General features: G+C 31.9%; 1 protein-coding gene across 4 annotated transcripts; it reads left to right on the forward strand.

Moving 5' to 3' along the window:
* The first annotated feature begins 534 nt into the window (after nucleotides 1-534).
* Nucleotides 535-22,553, forward strand: LOC110025240 (pentatricopeptide repeat-containing protein At2g21090-like). 4 transcript variants are annotated; one of them, XM_020725585.1, is made up of 4 exons: nucleotides 535-2,600; nucleotides 12,785-12,899; nucleotides 12,998-13,072; nucleotides 22,389-22,553. In XM_020725585.1, exon 1 carries the CDS (start codon nucleotides 685-687, stop codon nucleotides 2,395-2,397), a length of 1,713 nt encoding a protein of 570 aa, XP_020581244.1. In that variant the 5' UTR covers nucleotides 535-684; the 3' UTR covers nucleotides 2,398-2,600; nucleotides 12,785-12,899; nucleotides 12,998-13,072; nucleotides 22,389-22,553. The 4 variants fall into 4 exon arrangements, with proteins under 4 accessions (XP_020581244.1, XP_020581247.1, XP_020581245.1 ...); XM_020725588.1 differs by having other exon boundaries at nucleotides 13,017-13,072; XM_020725586.1 differs by lacking the exon at nucleotides 12,785-12,899.
* Nucleotides 22,554-24,441: the final 1,888 nt, after the last annotated feature.

A 24,441-nucleotide genomic window follows, 5' to 3' on the forward strand; every position in this document is an offset into this window, starting at 1 on the left:
AATCGCACGATCTCCTCTGCCCTAAAGCCCGAGCTACTCCTCTATGCTTTGCCTATTCTGTAAATCATACGAAGCTGGTCCCCGCCCCCACTGTCCTCGTGCCTCCGAAACACAATAGAAGCACTGAGTATACTACAGTTGTAGGCATTATACCAATGGCGTGTGAAGCTAATGGCATCGCGGTTGCTGTTGTTAGCTGCAATGGTTTATCTTACTTCGACGGCGGCGGAGGTGGTGTGCTCCGACGAAGTGCCAGTAATATTCATCAGGGGCAGAAGGGTCATTTATCCAGAAACAACTACAAATTAGTTGTTTTTCAAATATACAAACCAACCAAATCGGCTGCTCATCAGCAAAACTCTATAAGCTGGATATGCAGCTTCTTCAAACAGACCCTAATTTGCCTAATTTACCAATTTCCTGTATGTTGATTTTGAAAGCATAAATCAAAATGTAAGGAGTAAATTGAAAATAAGCATTACAATTAAAAAGGCAAACTTTCTCATAATTCCTCAATTGAAAGTTTAAACGGATCAAACTTCACGAATTCAATTGAACTCTTTTGGTCCTGCACTTGCTCCTTTAACACATCCATCCCTCTCCCAGCCTTCGATCAAAACTCTCCCTGCAATCTTTCCTCGATGCAGGAATGACGGCCGTGCCGCTGCGGGGCCACCCCAGTCGATGCCCCATCGTGGCATCCAACGCGCCAAACCCTCCCCTTGCCTCCTCGCATCTCTAAAACTTCACATCTCCGCCGGCCGTCTCGCCGATGCAGTCGCCGTTCTCCCCTTCCTCGCCCGGTGCGGTCTCCGCCCTCCAATCCGCACTCTCTCATTTCTTCTTACGCAATGCCTTTACCCTCATCCTTCCCTCTCTTTAGCCCGCCGTGTTCTCCACTTCCTCCATTTCACCGCCCTCAAGCCCGTTTACCCCTCCAACACCTTTCTCTCTAACCACATCCTTCATCTCCACTTCCTCCTCGGCCGCTCCGACCGCGCCCAACATCTCTTCGGCAAAATGCCTCAGCCAAACGTTTTCTCGTGTAACACCATGCTGGCCGGATACGTCCGCCTCGGCTTGCTAGCTCCCGCTCTTAGCCTATTCGATGGAATGCCGCATAAGGACCTCGTGTCCTGGAACACCATCATCCTTGCCCTTGCTCGAAGCAACATGGCGGCGGAAGCTGTGACATTCTACAAGCGCCTCCGTAACTCCACCCTCGGCTTCAACGCCCATTCTTTCTCTGCCCTACTTACTACCTGTTCTAGCTTTGGGTATGAAGGTCTCACCTTTCAAGCCCACGGTCAGGTTTTGGTTTCTGGTTGCTCATCAAACCTAGTGGTTTCCAGCTTGATTGTTGATGCTTATGCGAAGCATGGGATGATAGAGGAATCAAGGAGGGCGTTTGATGAAATTCCTGTCAGAGATGTACTTGCTTGGACTTCAATGGTGTCCGCTTACACCAAGAGCGGGGACATGCGTTCTGCTCGAATGTTGTTTGATGAGATGCCTGACAGGAATCTTGTATCATGGACAGTGCTTATTGGAGGGTATATACGCAATGGCTTAGCATCCGAAGCTCTGAATTTGTTCAGATTGATGGTTGCTGATGGTGTTCAACCAGATCAATTTATTTTCAGCAGCTGTATTTGTGCTGCTTCTGCAATTTCTTCAGCTAAACATGGAAAGCAGATACATGCTCGCCTTTTTAGGACACATTTTAATCCAAATGTGATTGTTCTTAGCTCTCTTATTGATATGTACTCCAAATGTGGGGATTTGGAGGGAGGAAGAAGACTTTTTTATCATTCAAATATGGACAGCAGAGATGTTGTTATGTGGAACACTATCATGTCTGCTGTAGGTCATCATGGTCTTGGAAAAGAAGCAATTAACTTATTCGAGGAAATGATTAGAAATAAGATTAAGCCTGATGCTAATACGTTTGTTGTTCTTCTCACCGCTTGCAGCCATTCAGGCCTGGTGATTGAGGGTTTGCAGTTTTTTGAGTCTATGGTTGAGAAATGTGGCATTTTACCTGAAGAAAATCTTCTTGTGTGTTTGGTGGACCTCTTGGGCAGGGCTGGTAAATTCCAGGAAGCGATGGAGTGGTTGGTTAAAGAGCCCTGTAAATCTAGTTCAAGGGCGTGGAATGTATTGCTAGGAGCTTGTAAGATACATGGAAATTTAGAGCTTGGAGAGCAAATTGCTCGGAGGCTTTTGGACTTGGAGTCTCAGCCTTCTGGTTCTTATGTTCTGCTATCTAATATTTTCGCTGAGGATGGGAACTGGGTGTCTGTAGAGAATGTGAGGCAATCCATGGAGGAGAAGGGAATGAGAAAAGAGTGTGCTACAAGCTGGATAGAAGTGGATAATGATATCTTGAGGTGCTGAATTAATGAGTTGGAAGATGATTATTTCTTCTTATGAGTGCGTCAGAGTACTATAATATTGCCAAAAATGAGCTTTCAGGACGCTAACAGTTTTCTCGGACATTGATTTACTTATGGGATATGAATCAGCCTTTCATGAGTTTCACATTTGATCAATCGGGATACTAGAGCCATTCACCTATTTAATGCAACATATTGTTTTAGGTAACAGTACTCGACTCTATAACCAGTTTTAACCTCTTTTCTTTTATATTTTTAGTGAAATATAAGTATGTATCGTTTTTACAACTATGGCGGGTCAATCTGATAATGTTTATTGCATTTCTAATTTTCACAGCATAAGTTGTGGGGTGGCCATTATTGTTTGCTCATTGTTGATCAACATTGATGACCACTGATGTCCGCCATCATTCAACTAATGTTGTTGACCGTCGAGCAATGTCAAAGTTTGCCATTACTCGACTGTCTTTATGGGCCATTGACCGACATTGGTTCCCATGATTTCTTTTTGTGCCTATGATATATTCCACTACTCTTACAGGGGACTAGGATATCAATTCATAATTTGTAATCTTACCTTTTTTAGGGGCTATATGGCAATGGTTTTAATAGCCTTAGTAAATCTGATAAATCCAAATTTGTTTAAACCAGCCAACAATAGGATTTAATAGATCTGAGATTTAAGGAAAATTAATAAAAGATTCAGAAGGAATTGGATTTACTAAATCTTGGATTTAAATTTGTCATTTTGGACATATATCATAATAAAAATGCATTGCTTGTTTTGCTTCACTTTTATCCCAAGGAAATAAAAAATCAACCCCATGTGCATCATCTCAAGCTTATGTATCATGTTTTGTTGAATTCATCAAATATAAGTGGATTATTTCTAATAAGATAATATAATCTGTATACAGGCAAACAAGATTCCTCTATTATTACGTATCTTCATATAATGATTACTTTCATAGAGATTGCTTGATGTTACCATCAATTTTTGCTTTCTAAGTTGTAGGTGCTTGCTTTTGTTCATGTAATACATTATTCAACCTATGTTCTTTTGATTCATGAATCAATTTTATATTATTTAAATTTTACTCAAGATACATGCCATTTTCAAAAAAAAAAGGAAGAAGCCATTAAGAAGTAGATGTTAAATCAATTTGGAACATAGATTTTTTTAAACAATTGAATGTACAAATAGTTTCCTTTCAAATTACAAGGAAACTACCTTATCATAACTGGTTTGACATTTTGCTTGCATCTTTTGATCACAATCTTGCTTTATATTTTTGTAGCTAACTTTGTACATTCTTCTTTGCTTTATGTACCCTTTTCATACCTTACGGCCTTTTGTACTTTAGGAACAGATATTAGTTCTTGTACTGGATTTTTATAAAGGGCCTTGACCTTCTCTTTCTTCGCACATATTCACTTTTCATCGAGTATGTATCTTCAAGTCTGAAGTGTAACCATTTTACACAAAACAAATAAGATGTATATCATCGATTTTCTCATAAATCTTGCTTAAAGTTTGTATTCTATGACTTTGGTTTATTGTAGAAAGATAGTGTGGAGAGTTTTGGTGAAGATGTTTGTTGAAGCCCTTGAAGCCTCATATGTATATGTTCTCAGGGTCTATTTGGGGTGACTGCTCTTTTTTAAAAATGTGGTTATAAAGCTATAGTGAAGAAAATAACTTTTTAGAAAGTTGTGTTGAGAATTATAAATATATATATATATTTTCAAAATATCAGACTGTAGCTTTCTTACAACCATCACACTTTAATATATAAGGTTGAAAAAAAAAACTTCCCACCACAGAAATTTATGGAAAGCAACAAGAAAACAGTACCCCAAACAGAGTTGTGTCGGCAATCTAAAACGAAAAATAGGCAGAAAGCTGTCTCAAATAATTATATTTTTTTCAGAAAATCAGACAGTAGCTTTCTTTCAACCATCACATTTTAATAGGTAACGTTGAAAAAATAACTTCGCATCACAGAAATTTCTAGAAAACAACAAGAAAACAATACCCCAAACAGAATTGTATCGGCAATCTGAAACACAAAGTAGACAGAAAGCTGTTTCAAATAGACTCTTAATTTTTAACAACTTTTGTTTTCTTGTGCTAATCCAAGCTCCACTTCATTAGACTCCACATTTTTATTTATATCGATTTTAGAGTTATTGGGATCAAATAATTTGTTAGATTTTTTTTGCATATGATTAAAATGTTCTTTGACTTATTTCATCTAGCTTGAATCTCATATTTTTTGAAACATGGGCATAAGTGATGCTTTCAAAGCCTTTAAGGGTCTGTTTGAGGCAGCTGTAGCTTATTGAATAATCTGCTGATAAGCTGATTAAAAATAATCTGCTGATAAGCTAGGTGCAGTAGTTATCACAAATTTTTATTTTTTTGGAAGAGCCAGACCGTTGCCAATAAACTCCCACCGCACCTAAATAGGCGCGGTGTGAAAACGTTGTTTTCTACATTTTTAAAACGCATAAGTTGTCAAAATGCAGTTTACCCAAACAGGTCAGGTGCGTTTTCAAAATGTCACTGCACCAAATAAGTTGCCCCAAACGGGCCCTAAGGTAAGAGATATTTGACTATGTTTCTATGAGTGCTTATTTTGGTGTCATATTCATGACACTTGATTTAGCCATAAGTACCTCTTTAGTTCAGAACTCCTTTTGCATGCTCTTCTTTTGTGCTTCACAGCTTGTTAAGAAGAATGTGATTTTTCATTTTCATCATGCTATTTTTCTTGGGGGAAACTGAGGTTGTTAATTGCTTTCAGATGCTATACTTGTTATAGCAATCTTACAATGTTTTGGATGTGAACTCCTTAATCTGATATGATCAGTTGAATATAATTGAGTAGCCATTTTAGTATTCTACAAATGCTTAAACCTTCGTGGACATATTAAAGGCTTCTTATTTATATTATCAAAAATACTCTTTTTATATATAAATCAATAAAAGCGTGAGAGTAGTGATACCTACTAAAGATGCTGGGGAAATTGATTTGCAAACATTTATGTAAAGTAATTTGAGTGCAATCTTTGCTTTAAACCCTACTTTATGAGGATAAGTTTTTCTTTTTTTTTTCTATTATCAAAGGATACACTCTTCGCAGAGTTGATTTGCATGATTTATTTTTGGTAACCCATACACTAATTTCCTACTTAACATGATATTGAGATATCCAAAGTTAAGATGCCTAAGCCTCAAAATTCATAATCTTGAAGCATTTCTTACATAATCTCTTAAATTGGGAGTAAACATTCTATTCTTTCTTGGCTATACTCGAGCAATTAACTCATTTTGAGTTATTCCTTATAGAGGACATTTTCCTTTTATGTGAATGTCATAGCCTTCTTCAAATAATTTTCCCAAGCTTAAGATATGGACCTATCTTGTTTGGAACATAATTGATATTTAAAATTAATTGTTGACTTTCTTCTTCAAGGAGTATAAGAATTTTACCTTTTCCTTTAGATGAACTTTCGTGGAATCATCAATATAGTGATAGCTCTCCCTCTTCCAACTCCACAAACATTCTTAGGTTACCATACGTATAATTTATTCTCAGATATCCAAGTTCTAACTTTTTTTTTTTTCATCTTCTTCTCCTTTGTAGGCTAGTTATATAAAAGGATCTCCTTTATTTACAACAATTTTGGCTCTTTCCATTAATTTTGTTATCTTTGTTATTTTATTATCGAGAAGCATAATGTTTGAATTTCTTAAAAACACAGCAATGGATTTGATAGTTGTTATACATGTATTGTTTGGCTGCCTTCTTCATTGCCCATCGTTGAGCTTTGGTTTCATATCCATATCCATTAACATTCATATCCATATTCTTGGCCACTTCCATATCCATTAACATTTTTATAATCATGATCACATCCAAAATCATGGCCACAACCACGATCACTTGAATTTTTATCAACTTTGGAATCTTATTTGTCATTTTTATTTATTTATTCATTTATTTTTGGAAAATGTGGTTCTGAAGAGCAAACCCCCATACTTGAACTCAATTTATTGAGGATGGAACATTTAACACTTATTTTGACTTTGACATTTTATCAGCACTTTGGTTTCGTAATGGTGTCACTTCTTTCTCTTATTTCATTGTTAATTTACTATTAAAGGACCTACAAGTTAAAATATGTTCAAATTTATCATTCATCTAGTGTAGAGTTTTTTCTTTTAGTCGGGCATCCTATGTAGTTGGTTAAACCATCACCAAGATTCTAGTGGGGCAATTTTTATTGTGTTTGGACTCTTTTGGTGCTTTGAATTTGGCTTAAAGTGTTTGGGAGTGAACCTTTTTTTTACCTTCTCTACATTTATGTATATATATATATATATATATATAGATGTTAAAGAAAATTTGAAGTAGAGTAAGAGACTATCTCATATAGAGCATCTTGTTAAGAACCGTAGCCATATTTGCCGTTATATTGGTTGTACTTGTGGGATTCTCACGTACTGATTGATTTTTATATGGCGAGTTTAATGTCACCTTCATGTATTTTGAGTCTTTTTGATGTATTTGAGTTTTTTTAGGTCATGATTCATGTTGGATCTTGTGTTATTGAGTTTTGTCAGTGTATTGTGTCTTGAGTTTAAGGTTGGCACTTGTAAGGGAAAGTATCTTTTAACATTTAATGATCAACTTTTGGAGTAATTGAGTACATTGGGAGACAGGTTTTGATGTTAGTTGATGATTATTTGATTTGTTTTGATGAATTAATGATAAATGTGACATCGTAGAAGATCTTAGGATTAGGGCTGTAAACGAGCTCAGACTCGGCTCGTTCGAATCTGGCTTGTGTCCGAAATCGGCTCGTGTTCGAAATAGCTCGTGAACAGTGTTTTCGTGTTCGGCTCGAAATTAGTTCCTTAGAATATAAAATTATTTTAATAAATATTATTTTTTAAAAGAAAATAATAATTTTGTCTAAAAATTTTCTAAGAACAAATTTCATAAAAAAATTCAGAAATTTATTAACTTTAAAAAATGATGAGCTAAAAAAATTTTATAAAATTGATTACAAAATTTTATACAAGAATATTCATATAATTTGACAAAAACTTACAAAATAGCAATCAATTTATTAACAAAAACTTACAAAATAGCAATCAATTTATTAAAAATTTTAAAATGTACAAACTAATCAAGAGTACAAAAACCACAAATAAAATTTTAAAATAAAAATTAAAATATAAAAATAATTGTATTAAACATTTAATTCTTCTTATCCTTTACATACAACTCAAACTACTAAAACTAAAAATAATATGATTTTGAAATCTTTCAGTGCAGGGACTTCAACAGGTTTTCCACTTCACTGGCAACAACAGATTCATCCCTTACTATCACCTTGCCTGCTGGCCTCACAATCCTATCGATCTCAGACATAACTGAAACTCTGCACCAGATTGATCTTCCCTAAAGTGTTAGCCAAAAAAACATAAATAGATCAATAACACTTGTTAGATGGATAACAAGCTATCGCTAAACATTTTGCAGCTGTTTTAATACAGGCCAATTTAATTAAACACTTCCAGCACATGTATGTGGATGCTTACCACTTTTTTTTCATGACAATAGAATTACAAACTGACTAGCAATATGAGCTCAAGTATATTGTATCCATCTTAATTTCTTCGATGTAGAACTTTTATACAACTTATTTATTGTTGTTAATCATTGCATTACGCCAAATGAAATCATAAGAGGAGAGCTATCTCATTTTCCTACCAACAAACATAAATGAAAATTAAACTTAACAAAAATGATTTCCAGCGCCACTTCATATTTCATGAAATTTTCATATTTTTTTCTAACCTGAATTTAGCCTCTACATATTTTAGGGTCGACCTAATTGAGGCAACATGATAACTTGATAATAGAAGCAATCAGTACATATGAAAAAAGTGTGAAGAAAAATACCAAACTTGTATCTAATCCATGAACTCCCAAGCTCACAAAGAGTACAGTAACCAGAATATGCATAGCACCATAAATATCTATGTTTTAACTATACAATCATGAGCATGAAATGTGAGCATGGAATAGAGAAAAATATAAAATAAAAATATAAAAGAAAAAATGACACATACCTCATCCATAAAAATAACACTGGGCTGCTTAGAAACAACAACCATGAAAATAGTCCGGACAAATAATGAGAAGCATAAGAATTGAAATAATACCAAAATAAAACTAAATGAATGTCGCTGAAACAAACTTCCAGGTTTTCAAAGAACATTGATACATGTTATAAATGCAACAACATCTCCAACATCCTAGAATTAAAAAAAAAAAAATGTTCTTTGAACTAAATACTACCCCGTTCGTTTAAGCCAAGAACTAAATACTCCCCCGTTCGTTCGAAATGCTACCTTTCCTGCAGCATCTCCAACATGTTTATCTATTTATGCTAATTTCTCAATCAAGCTCCAGCAGGCAAGTTATAAATAAATTGCAAACAGAGAAAATTTGAAGCCCCAAAGTTTCTAATATGAGTAGATAAACTCCAAGTACATGTAATCCCAACTTGACCAATTCTAATATGAGTAGATAAACTCCAAGTACTTGTAATCCCAACTTGACCAAATCCTTTTTTCTTCTTCTACTTTTTTTGGCTAACATGTATGCGCTTCACTTACAACCCACTTTAGGGAAGATCAAACACAAAGTTATAGCAAAACCCACAAATGCAACACTAAACTCCAACTTCAGAAATAATTGATGTATTGTATTTTACCTTCCTTATAACCAATTATTAGCTGCCCTTTTAATATAGAATTGATACTTTTTTTAGCTAACAGTATGCCCTTCACAAAGTTACAGCAAAAACCTGTGATATTGAAAGCAAAAAATGGTAATATACGTAACCTGCATCACCGCGATATCTTTCCACTTCCTATGCAAGAGTTCCAAATACAGAGGCATCCCCAAAGACATGCTCATAAACAAGCAGCAGAATTCATAGTAGCACCTAATAATATGACATTGCCAACATTATTTTTCGTCTATGATTTACAACATTATTGGTTCCTGCCACCTGCATCACTGTAAAAAGGTAGCATTGTAGCATCAAAATTCTTACCCTCCCCAAGGATATGCTCATAAACAAGCCCAGCTGAACCATTGATCCAACAAAACAAATCATTACATGAATCAACTGTAGCAAGTCTGCATACTGCATTCAAACAGACATTTCAAGAGCCTCCATACAACAATTTAAAAACCTCCATACAACAATTTAAAAGCCTAAAAAAGATGGGTAAACCAACATTTAAATGGGGCACCAAACTCCCTTAAAAATAGTAAATGATACATCCACAAATAGATTAAAGATGATAGTGTTAGATGTGCAAATACCCAAGGGCCAAAATATTTAAAATGGTTGCAAGTTTTCATATTCTTAGCTTAAAATAGTTGCAAACTTGTGTTGCCTTCCAAAATTAAGAGTAAGAATAATCATCAAAGCCATCATTTCATTTCATTAAGAGTAAAATTCAGACCAAATTAAGTGACAAAACACAAGCATAATATGTTGGTAAGAATAATCATCAAAGTAAGAAATTATTGTCTCATCACAAAACACAAGCATAATATGGAGCACAAAATGTGACAATTTGATACATTCAAACCAAATCAAGTGACATAAAATGTAACAATATGAGGGAGCAAACAATGAGACAGATGATTCAAGACCACATATTTTTTTCCATCCCCTCAATTTACTCGGGTAAAACCACTTCAAGTTGTTCCTCTTCCATTAATTCTTGCTGGTAGGAAAATATATCAATATCAGTTTTAAGATGAAAAAGACATATACTATAAAAACTAATTATTGAGAGAATTACCATAGGTGTTTTCAAACAACTTGTGAAAGATCTAATCCAACTAGACAAGCATATTAATGTACTCACTGTCTTTGTCGAGAGTGAACTTCTATAATCATTTAGAACTCTTCCACCAGTACTAAATGCAGATTCTGGTAGCAACTGTTTGTTGGATAAATTTGATTGTGAAAGATTTAATTCGAACATATTTGCACTTGCACACTAACTGAAATCAAAACTACGGAATTAACATTACTTCATACATGCATACATAGATGCAACCATAACCATATATTGACTTCGCAACATTACCAATTTACCATACCAAATAAAACATGCAAAAGACACATACCAAATAAAATCATTCAAATCTGACTCGATGTAAAATAGTGTAGGGTACTACAAAAGATGCATAATAACATGATCATTAGAAAAATTGATGCTCATATTTCCTCACCAGCAAGACTGATCTACATAACTTGAACTCAAGTATTCATAAAATTGTTAAGCAAAAATTTAGCATTCATTTTATTGCTTATAAACTCAAGTATTCAACTTGCATAACACTTGGAAAACAGATGTTATTGAATTCAAAAGACATACAAAATTTTTTTTTTGTCCAACATGCACCAAAAGCTATAGGATCTACCATACTCTAAAAGCATAAAGATACTCCATGAATTCTGCTTGAAGGACTATTAGCATGAAAAAAAGGATGAGTTAGGAGAGAGATTTATATTTGGTTCAAGAGACATACCCAAAGATAAATATGAAATATTACAGAAAATATACTCAAAGATAACACCTAGGTATCCAAACAAGCAACCGTGCAAGAATATCGAGCAACCAAGCAAGAATACCGATCAATCCAGCCAACAATGCCTATCCAAGAAGGAAAAGTAGAGATTAGTGCAAGAATATTACAGAAAAGGTGAAATATTATTAGTTCAAGAGACATACCTGAATATAAATATGAAATATTTCAGAAAAGATACTAAAAAAACACACCTAAGTATCCAAACAAGCAACCGTGCAAGAATATCGAGCAACCAAGCAAGAATACCGATCAATCTAGCCAACCGTGAGGGGTATGTATGTAAATCTTCCAAATAAAAGAAATTTAAGAAACATTAGGACAACTGGACAAGAGGCATACATGAAGATAAATATGAAATATTACAGAAAAGATACTCAAAGATAATACCCAGGTATCCAAACAAGCAGCCGTCCATGAATATTGAGCAACCAAGCAAGAATACCAATCAATCGAGCCAACACTGCCGAGAAGGAAAAATAGAGATCAGATTTTTTTAAGTTTTCAACAACCCTTATATCAGATCTCATCCATAAAAAACCAGATATAAATGCAACATGCGAGATTTCACTGCCAAAACCCTAAAAGACTAGGTTTCACTCAAAAACTCTAAGTAAATCTAAAAGAGATTTAAGAAAATTTAAGCTAAGAGGTGAATCCAAAGATAAATATGAAACAATCGAGAAAAGATACTCAAATATAACACCTCTGTAAGTAAACAAGCAACCAATCAAGAATATTGAGCAACCAAGCAAGAAAACCGAGCAATCGAGCCAACGCTGATTATCCGTGGAGAAATAGAAGTAGATATTAGCAGAAGAACATGAACGACGAACTCTAAGCTCTCGCACTAGAAAGCCTTTCGCGATTTTGAGAGGAGAAGCAGGGGAAAGGCAACCGAACCCCAGAACTTTCGAGACGGGGTCACGGGAATGGGAGTCCGCCGCTGTTAGGGTTTTTTGTGTGATATAGTTTATTGTTATATATATATATATATTAAATATGTAACTTATATTCTATAAATATATAATATTTATATATGTAATAGTAATATCATATTTTTAATATTTTTTTATATATTATAATTTATAGAATAAATTTTTTAAAATATGATAATTTATTTTTTAAAAACTTTTAATTAATTATAATTTATAATATTTAATTTTATGAATATGTATTATGTATATTTATATCTCGTTAGGTTGAAGGAACGAGCCGAAAACGAGCTACTTAATTGGCCGAACACGAGCTGTTTGCGAACAACGAGCCAAATTGATAGCCCTACTTAGGATCACCAATGCTAGAGTTTGTTTCAAGTTGTAGATAGACATTTATCAATAAAGTTGACTCAAAGTACTTTCAATCTCGAGGATTCATTCCAAATAGACATTCAACTGGAGCAATATCTTCACCCTTCTAAGAAGTTTGGAGTTGTAGTTTTGAAAAATCAAAACACAATACTAATACATTTATCAAGAGAACCTCTAATACTAAGGTAAAATTTGCTGTCAAATAGAATAAGTGGCAATTGAATCAATAATCTTTAATAATTAGTTGGAATTCTATTTATTGGTTGGTTCACAATAGGTGCACATTGTTTCCACAGTTGTGTTTATGTTCTCGAGCAATGCAGAAATAATCCATCATTGCTTAGGTGTGATTCAGTCTGAGTACATCTATTTATTGCTGCAGGAAATGCTAAACTTTATTGTAAACTAGGCGTGCCATTTGTTATGGGCACAACAGGAGGAGACACGGAATTGTTGCAAATGTTTATACAGTAATTTCTGCACAGATGGAGGATCTGGTCGGTTTAAAATTCTAAAAGTCAACAGAATAATTTTCTGTTTTCCACGTTTCTTTGTGTCCACGAGATTTTGACAGCATTTTTCTTCTTTTGAGTAGGTTGTTGCATTTTTTGCAGCCATGGAAATTATGGCTGAGCAGTTTCCTGGAGCATATTCAGGCTATTCATTCCAGGTACTACTAATTTACTATATAGTTTTAAAGTTTTCTCTTTACCAATCATAGGAGAAACTGGATTTATGCATTTTTTTCATCATTCTTTTAGTTAATCTTTTCTAGATTGCATTTCTTTTAGATCTTTTCAATGTCATGAAAACTGTTTGATGACATCGCCTCTCCTTTTGGAGCCACTTGTTATGCACTATATCATAGAATTCTCTCAACATGGCTACCATAATTTGATATTATTTTTGATCCACTTCATTGAAGTAATTATATTTGAGGAATCACATATACTTTGGAAGGATTTTTATTTATTAAAAGTTTTCTCATCTATGTTTGATTCATTCAAATACATGGGAACTGAAATTCTTGAGGATACCTTATTGAACTTGTAATTGTGTAAAGGTTCATATGATCTGCTGCTTGTTATTTCTTGAGATCACCTAAGCTTATCCCTGTCACTGTCTCTGTAAGGGTTCTTTGGCATGAATATCTACCTGTTCTCATCCAAGGAACCTACATGCCACTAATTGTCATGATTTTAGCATTTGGAATTCGGAACTGACTGTCACCTTTTAACTATATATATATTTTATGCTGAATTTTTTAGATCTACATATCTTGTAGAGGAACTAGCACACGGTTTTCATCAACAAGAAACAAAATGAGGCATAGATTTAACTGCAAGTTATATACTATCATCCCACTTTATTAGTTTTCATTGTCAGCTTCTGATATTGTTTGTAAATTTTTTCCCCTTAAAGTATGATGCAAATCCAGCCATTTATCTTTTCTAATATTTATAATTACTTTTTCACTTCAAGGTTTTTAATTATTTAGCATTTGTCTATTAGAAAAACAAAAAAATGGAGTTTTAACTATGAAATATGGAGTTTTGGGACGGTGTTTCTTGTCACTCTTTCATAAATGAATTTTCATTTAATTTTTGTTGTCATTCATCGGCTATTTCTATAATACTATTTGCAGAGTTAATTGATGAATTTTACAATACATTTGCATATGAAGGTACTTTATTTGAAGAAGTGTGCACTTTTTTTGTAATTTTGAGATTTGTAAAATCTTATAATTCAGTAATTGAAAAAGTGGATACTTTTTTTGTAATTTTCATATTTGCAAAATATCATATTTTTTGTAAGACAGTAACTGAGGGTATTTTTCATGTTGAATATATAAAAATCTACCAAAATTATATTTACATATATCTAGTGATTATTTAATTATAGAAAATGACAACTCCGAACTAGCATGTGGAGCAATTTTAAAAGCTCGACGTAATGCTATCGAACTCTTGTGTAGATACAACTCAGGTACGTATACAACGACATAACAAAATTATCATATTAATGAAAGAGTTATTAACAATTAAAAAATCAATTAAAATTTTGAAATCTTTTTAATGAAACATTTTTTATTAGAACATATAATAAAACAATTATTTCATTTATTAAAGAAAAAATTATGGATTTTTTTCCTAATAAAAGATTAATAAGATGGTAAAGTTAGTTTTCTGCATATACTTTTGACATTAAACATATTAAGGGAAAAAAAAATGCTCTTGCTGACACTTTAACTCGTGAATTATGCAAGAAATGAATACAAACACTAAATATATAGAGATATCCGGCGATGCCGCCGAAGAGTCCCTTCCTGACTTGAACAATTATGTAGAAATACTTAAATTACAAATATAAAATTTAGAATGTGAAATTGCCTATGACAATAACATTCTAAGAGAATTATTGAAAGTGAAGAACTGTTTGAAATGAGAAATTCATGAAAAAAAATTAACCTCAATTACTAATTACAAAAAATACGAGATTTTGCAAATCTCAAAATTACAAAAAAAAACATCCACTTCTTCAATTATTGAATTACGAGATTTTATAGATTTCAAAATTATAAAAAAAAATACCCACTTCAAATAAATAACCTTAATAAGCAAATGTATTACAAAAATACATCAATTAACTCTGCAAATAGTATTATAGAAATAACCGATAAATGACAACAATTATCTCTATTTGAGGAAAGAATTAATTCTTAGATTTATTTTCATACGGTTGGAAAATTCCAAGTCATCTATATATATGAAAATACATATTCTAAACTTATCTTTGAATTATATAAATGTGGCTTAGTATGCATGATTTTTTTAGAAGATGTAAATCTTCTAAATTAAGTACCAAAATTAGTTATTTATGTTGCGGAAACATTCCACATGGTCGTCATGCACAGGAATATATATGAAATTATATCAAACTCCCGAAATACGGGAAGAAATTATCTCATTTATACAACTTGAAATTAGCAGCGAACCATATACTCTCAAATACAAACCGACTGAAATATCATCCCAAAGATCCAAAACAAATGATTTATACTAAATATAAAATGAAACTAATAAGCTAGATCCAACCAATATTTGAGTTTATCATTGTTCGGAGCACTTATTCATAAAGCAGTCGACACACAAGATACGTGAAGTTATGTCCAAAAAAATGGGTTTCCATTCTCAGTGAAAATGTTGTGGCAACTAACAAATAAGTGAAGAAATTATTTTGTCAGAAATTAGAAAAAGAAAAAAAATACATAAATGCATGTATTGCCAGAAGCCGGATACTCTATAAGGAGTACGAGATAAATTTGAATATAGAAATAGTGAGATGTAAAGAAAACAACTGTAAAGCAAAATAATTATCAGAAATGAATCTTTCGTACAAGCATTTATTCTTCCCCAACCTGTAAAATAAAACAATTATCAAGAAATAATCCAACCGCGTCACAATAACTCTCCATCGACTCAATTATCTCCAACTTTATTCTCCACCAGCTGAATTATTGGCCACATATGCAGAAGAGAATTATTGAAGATATCGTCAGCCATGACGACTACGGAGCCTTTCACGACCTATATAATACTCTATTCAGGCAGAGCAAAAATTAGCTATATAAATTTAGCTACACATGATATTGTTCATATAGATCACCATACTCTACAATGAAATGCCCGACTTTCATACCAATATCATGGTAGAATTATGTATTCCTACTTATGAACTTATTTCTATACATGTTTTATATGATACTGGTAGTGATATCACTATCGATAAAAATATATGCTTCCAGATCATATCCTTATACATAACGAACCTCTACTACTTGAAACCTTTAATGGTCTCCGCACTATAAATGAATATTAGAACGATCAATTGGTTATTATTCAATACGCTCTTATTAAAATACCTAAATTATGGTATCTATCCGACGATGGCCATGATTTAATTCTCGAAAATAATTTCTTCAAAACTTATCTGTCATTTACTCAGTCTCCGAATGAAATCACCTCGGTTACCCCCTCATCTCTCACTCATTTGTCCTTTAATCCGCCCGCCTAAATTTCATTGCACTGCACCTATTTTTTGCAGCCAGCGTGATGATTGTACTTTGGATCAACTAATCAAAACTATTTTTTCTCATATATTCACTCTTCACTCACTTGCATATACGACGTTTTCCCCTAAATTTTCTAAACTTACAAAAATTCATGCTTTTGCATCCTCTATTTAACCCCACATTTTCAAAAAATCCTTTACAATTCTGGTTTCAAGACAAGCCCTTTGCAACTATTGAATCAATTAATCTTTCTCTTATTATTAGAGTGCGCTCTATGAAATACACCTCTGAAGGTAAAAAAAAAATTTAAGATTCAAATTCAAGAACTATTAAATCTCAAATTAATTGAAGTAAGGACTAGTCCAGATTGTAGTCCTGCTTTTCTAATAACAAACCATGCCGAGTAGATTAGAGGAATTATAAAAAACTTATTGATAACACGAAATTTGACGGTTATTTCCTGCCAAATAAAAATGTATTAATAAATCATATTAAGAGTGCTAAATGGTTCTCTAAACTAGATTGTAATTCTGGCTTCTGACAAATTATGATGCACCCAAATAATAGAGAATTCATAGTCTTTAGTACTCCTCGGGATCACTATCAATGAACGTTATGTTTTTTGGATTAAAAAACGCTCCACAAATATTTCAAAGATATATGGATACTATCTTTGCTGAATTATCTCACTTTTGTCTTATCTATGTGGATGATGTTTTAATATTTAGTTAAACTATTGCGCAACATTTAAAACATTTAGCTTTATTTTAACAAAAAATGGAATTGTTCTGAGTAAAGAAAGCTATTTTTTGTGACCAATACTATTGAATTTTTAGGACTTATTATAGATAAATGCAATCAAATTATAAGATCATATTTTAACAAAAAAAATGATTATTTTAAACATATTACTAATAAAAAAGGTTTACGAAGGTTTTAGGATGTATTAATTACACTGAAACATTTATCAGAAATCTTGCAGATTTGTGAGCACTACTACAAAAAAGTTACACAAAAATAAAACCTGGTCTTGGGATCAAAATGATCAAAAAAATTTACGATATATTAAAGATCTATGTAAAAACCTACCAAAATTATATTTACCTATACCTGGTGATTATTTAATTATAGAAACTGACAGCTCGAAACTAGCCTGTGGAGCAATTTTAAAAGCTTGACGTAATACTATTGAACTCTTGTGCAGGTACAACTCAGGTACGTATGCGACATAACATAATTATCATATTAATGAAAAAAAAAAATATTAGTAGTTAAAAAAATAATTAAAAATACGACATAACAAAATTATCATATTAATGAAAAAAAGTTATTAGTAATTAAAAAAATAATTAAAATATTTAAATATTTTTAAATAAAATATTTTTAATTAGATTAGATAATAAAACAACTATTTCATTTATTAAAAGAAAAATTGTGGATTATTTAACTAATAAAAGATTAATAAGATGACAAAATTGATTTTTTGCATATAACTTTGATATAGAATATATTGTGAGAAATAAAAGTGTTCGTGCTGACACTTCAACTCATGAATTATGCAAGAAATGAATACAAGCACTGAAAATATGGAGATATATGATATAGCCAACAATGTTGATGAAAAATCCCTTCCGGACTTGAGTAATTAATTAGAATTACTTGAATTACAAATATGAAAATTAGAATGTGAAATTGCCTAAGACAATAATATTCTAAGAGAATTACTGAAAATAAAAAATTATTTGAATGAAGAAATCCATGAAGAAGAATTATCCTCAATTATTGAATTACAAAAAAATACGAGATTTTGCGAATCTCAAAATTACAAATGAAGTATCCACTTCTTCAATTACTGAATTACGAGATTTTACTGATTTTAAAATTACAGAAGAAGTACTCGATTCTTTAAATATAATACCTTCATATGCAAGGTATTACAAAATACATCAATTAACCCTGCAATGAGTATTATAGAAATAACCGATGAATGACAATAATTATCTCTATATGAGAAAATAATTAATTCTCATATTTATTTTCACACAGCTGAAAAATTCGAAGTCATCTATGTATATGAAAATACAGATTATAAACTTATCTCTGAATTATATAAATGCAGTTTAGTACGCATAATTTATTTAGAAGATAAAAATCTTCTAAATGAATTACCTAAACCAGTTATTGATGTTGTGGAAACATTTCACATTGTCGTCAAACACATGGACATATATATGAAATTTATCAAAGTTATCTTGACATTTATATGAAATTTATCAAATTTATCCCGAAATACGTGAAGGAATTAGCTCATTTATACAGCTCGGAATAAGCAGCGAACCATATACTCCCAAATACAAACCAACTAAAATATTATCTCAAAGATTTAAATAGATGATTTATACCAAATATGGAATGAATCTAAGAAATTAGATTCAACCAATATTTGGGTTCATTGTTCGGAGCACTGTTTATATATAGTTATTGCAAGCAGCCGATGCACAATATATATGAAGTTATGTATAAAAAATGAGTCCCCATTCTCAACAAAAGTGTTGTGGCAGCCAACAAAGAAGTGAAAGAATTATTTTGCCATAAATTAGAAAAAAAATACATAAATGTATGTATTGTCAGAAGCCGGATACTCTACAAGAAGTACGAGACAAGCTTGAAGCCAGAAATAGTGAGATGTAAAGAAAGCAACGGTAAAGTGAAATAATTATCAGAACAAAATCTTCTGTATAAGCACTCTTTCTTCACCTAGCCTATAAAGCAAAACAATTATCAAGAAGGAATCTAACCGTACCACAATAACTCTCTATCGACTCAATTATCGACAACTTTATTCTCCACCAGCTGAATTATCGGCCATGCATGCAGAAGCGAATTATTGAAGATATCGTCAGCCATGACGACTATAGAGCCTTTCATGGGCTATATAATGCTCTATTCTCTGAAGTTGGAGGCAGAGCGAACATTAATATTTTCTCTTCTTCCTTTTTTTTCGTTTTTCCTCCCTTGTAAACAAAGTATGTATGCTAGCCATAGAGGCTAAATAAAGTTTTCTTACTCGAATGTCTGTAAGTATGCTATAAAGTATGTAAGGTTGTTATGTTTTATTCTTATCGTTTGCTTATAATAATATTATGTGATTTTGTTTCTATTTCTTAAGCTACGTTTAGTGTAGGAAACGAATGAAAGTTGTCTTTAGCATCTCAGAAGTAATTATATAGTGTTATGGTCTGTTAATGAGTTGAGATTGATCATTTGTTGAGCTCTTATTTTCTCTAGACACGAAGAAAAATATAATATGATCCGGAGATGTTGAGGTCAAACCCTAAGAGATAATATGAGGATAAGTTCTCAGAGGAAGCATGATGAACTCAATAATACTTTATAATATCTGAATGACAGAAGAGTGAGAAAAACTATTTAACAGTAGATGATAACATAAAAAGGTTAATCTAGAAATAAAAAATCTAAAATTAAATATTAGAAATATAGAAGAACAAATAGAAAAAATAAAATTATCTAATATCAAATTTGAGAAAATGAAAGTTCCTTAAAGTTATGGAACTTAAGGTTAGTAGGGCTAGGTTATTAATTATAAAAGATGATTATTTTTTTTAATTTGATTATATTAATCATTAAAATGGGATTTTCTTAATTAAAATCATAAAGCAGATAAGGATTTAAATTTGCTTAGGAACGAGGAGACAGACGACAGTGGAGCAAAAAAATTTAAGGTAGATTAAATCTAATTTAAATTTATTAATTTAACTCTAATGTCTATTATCAAATTATTATTAGATCATGGTTACTATTTGCAGGAATCAAGATTTGAGATTTATTTGATTGTATGATACAAAAATTGAAAAATTGCTCATTTCAAGCAGGAGAATGGAGGAGGAATGTGAAAGCTAGAATTTTAATTTTATGTTAGAGCTAAATAATTTAATTTTAAAGTTCATTAAGACTAGTGTTAGATTTCTTCAAATAAAGACTAAGAATTTACAATTGAGGATTATACAATACTAGGGAATTAAGTGAGGTAAATTCTATCTATGGTCTTTTGGTTTAGAAATATGTAAATACCTAAAGTAATTAGAAAGACTTTAGGATTTTGAGTAGAGTAATTGCATTTCAAGAGAAATAATGAAGTTGATCAAATGTTATGTTTTGCCTTTATAGATGTTGGATAGAGGAATACATCAATGATTTAGTGGTACAAGAATGGACCAAAAAGGTTATGTGAGTAATTATATTTCTAAAATCATATTAATATTTTTTGTTTTTAATTTTACTCCTTATTACAAATATGTTCTATACCAATGAGAGTTGAACTACAACGATTTCTTCTTATTGTTAGATATAAGATACATATGTTAACATTTGTTAAATAGTTGCACTATAATTTTTCTGAGAAGGTATTAAATTATTATCTAACCTTGAAACTATATAATTTTTCTAAGAGAATGTTAAATTATTATATAACCTTTACACTCTAATAGAGCTAATTTATTCATTGGCAGATAAATGCAAATTAACTTATAAGAAAATAATGCCTGCTTTGAAGAATGAAATGATATTATTATATACATGATTGCTTGTATGCTAAGAGGAGTTCACATCATTATGGTATTGGCTGGGGATTTTCATGTATCTGCGCACGTAAATGTTTTTTTTTTCTACCACCTCAAACAATCGTATAATTTGGATCATGAATCGCTATGCCAATGAGAGTATGTAAGTCATGAGTAGATACATTTCCGCCTTAGGTACAGTAGACTTGTTTTGTGCTCTGTTGTGTCGAAGGGATATGTATCAGTCAGGGGTGTGATAGTTTATATTTCGACAGTGCTTCTGATACGGATATATAAGTTAAGAAAGAGATGTATCTTAAAAATTAAAAAATTACTTATTGAAAACTAAAGTAAATGTTAATGCATATAAAAAATCTTATATTATTTTTTCATGAGCAAATGTCATGTATACATGATTTTGATTATTATATGATTTTCTATAATGCAATAGGAAATACAAGCATATGCATTGACTTTTTTTTTTTCTTGAATTGCTATAGTTTAGAAGTGTAATTATTCAATAGAGCTTTTAAATACACTCATTATATTTTTTAAAATTTAAGCCTTTAAATAGAAGATGAGTAATAGAGAAGAGAATATGTATAGAAGTGGTGGTCAGCAAACAGAAAAGTAAGCTTATAATTTGTTAAATTAAATTATTTTTTTTAGTGATTCTATCAAATTTATTTGCATTATATACTGCTAGTGACAGAAAAAGAGCGTACACAATTTAAATTTTATAGTATGACTGTCTGTTCTCGTCTTGAAATTTCTTAGTCCCCGAGCCGGTTCGTGACAAGATTCAGTATGCTAAATACTAACTATCAAATTGATTTTACCATTTTGTCGAAACATGCTCCCTCAACTTTACCACAGCTCCTTTTAAAATGATCTCATACTCTTGAAACTACTCTAAACTCCTCTTTTGAGCATATGATCTTTATTATTGGTCTGTTGGATATCATTATGGTTTTGATAAAAATAACTACATAGAAATTATTAAGGGAAAAATTTTACAACCAGCACCTCCGAGTATGTAATTATATGCCCATGTATCTTAGGGTGTAACTAGGTTTGTCAATACGGCTTAACCGGTCAGTTTGTGTTTAGTCCGTAGTTGATCCGAACCGAATCCGCTTGACCAAAATTTGACCCCTCCCGTTTATTATATGATGAAATTATTTTCATCAAAATATGCAACCTTTCATGCATGCTGGAGCTGCTCTTTCATCATGTCTTAAATAATTTCTCATGCCCACAAATATTGCTAATTTTCAGAACCAGTTGCATATATAACTGAAATAAAAGAACTGCTGGATTTGACACATTAACAGGTGTTGATGGAAGCTCATCAAGCAGGCAAACGAGACGCATCTGGTACAGCTAAAGCTGTTATTTCCTGCTTTCAGAAGCTGGGTGTCTCATTTGACGTCAATAAGGTCTGTTGCTCTTCAACGAATTTATCAGAAGTTTAAATCACATATCTACTTGCTGTTTGGAATCACTTTTACTTTTTCTTCTATTAAAAATGAAATTTTATTTTATTTTTTTTCTTTTTTGAGTTGCATTAAAACATGTTTGTAGTTATTTTTTAAAACAATTAAATAATTTTAAGTTGTTCATAGTTTTTTTTTTTCAAAAACAAGTTGGTTTCTTTTTATAAACAGGAAATAGAGGAGGCATTTACATTCATGCCACCCAATTCTTATATACTTACAATTCTAACACGTATTTACATTTATACCACCTAAATATTTCATATCACATCAAAAATACTGTTATTTTACTTTTAAAAAGTGAATACATTTTTTTCATGTATAGATAAGAACGCGTACATGTAAAATACACGAGAATGGCGTGGTATGCATGTAAATCTTCCCCAAAAAAAAAAACATTAAAGAAAAATAAATTACATAATCAAACATAATGGAAAAAAGAAAATAAATTAGGAGTAACTGCTTAACAACAACAACAACAACAACAAAACCTTAATCCCATAACTGCTTAACAACAACAACAACAAAACCTTAATCCCACTACCACTACGCGGACATGAATTATTTATCTCGATCGTAGTGTCATATTTTCATTTAGTTCAAGCAATTGCTTAAAGTAAGTGAAAATAAAATCATTTTTTTTAGGTGGAGTTATATGCAATACACATAAGAGAGGATTTGTCATAATCAGATCAAAACATCTGTATGAAAGATCTATTTCACTTTACAAAAGTTACTATTAATTATATATTTGATGTGATGTTAAATATTTGAATGTTATATAAATAAACATTAAAATTTAGATGTTAGATATGTAAAATATGTAAGAATTATATATGTGGTATATATGTAAATCCCTCGTATTTTCAAAAAAATTTTCTGTGCGGACTCCTGACGTGCGGACCAAGTTATTTCTAAGTTATTTTCAGGTTATTTTTAATAATACCGAAATAACTCAGAAATACCCCAAAAATAAAGACCGCGGGTTATGTCTGGATTATTTTGTTATTATTGAAAATAACCCAGAAATAACCTGAAAATAACTTAAGAATAACCTATGTCGCACTTAGAGCTATGTCAGGAGTCCGGACAGAAAAAACGCTCCATATTTTCTATCTTCCAAGGCTGACAAGAATACTTGACATGATGCATGTCCTGCGCTACATAATTGGCATGGGTGAGAGTGCTGCATAATGGCTTTTGAGCTTGGATTGCATGAATGAATTATATGAATAAACGCTTAATGATGCATTCTCTTATAAGTTCTTAATTGAAACTCATTAATGATATTATTTGCATATTTGGTCGAAGATTTTTAATTTATGAAGATGGAGCTCACTTTTTAAGTGGGAGCATATTTGGATTTCTGCATATTGTAATGAAATCAATATTCATTCATGTATAATCTTGGTGCCATATGGGTAGGATGGAGTGTTGGTGCTTTTAAATGTCGGCCGTCATATCCCTTCAAGATATGTAAGAGCTCTTCGATCAAATATCAAAAATAAAGCACACATCTTGAAGCATCAATCAAGATCTCATGTTCCAACTCAAATAATGCCCAATATTAATATGATAGGTACGATACTACGATACAACTTGTATTTATTAATTAGAAATACAGATCTATAAGTTTAAAGGTTTTCTGAGCTATTCAATTGACCAAAGGACAAAATTTTTTTAAACATAGGAAAATTTCGATGTAATGTAGATCTTAAAGATGAAGTGTCTCTCTCACAAAAAATCTTTCCATGCGGAGCGTGGATGCAGCTTTATGTTCGGACTCTGGTAATATGCCGTCATGTGTGCTACATCGGGTACACCTCATAAACGCCGTGTGAGAGATACTGAAGTGAAACCGTTGAGGTCATTAGAGAGGTTCATCGTGCTG

The sequence above is a fragment of the Phalaenopsis equestris genome, unplaced genomic scaffold, assembly GCF_001263595.1.
Source record: "Phalaenopsis equestris unplaced genomic scaffold, ASM126359v1 Scaffold000296, whole genome shotgun sequence".
NCBI classification, from domain to species: Eukaryota; Viridiplantae; Streptophyta; class Magnoliopsida; order Asparagales; family Orchidaceae; genus Phalaenopsis; species Phalaenopsis equestris.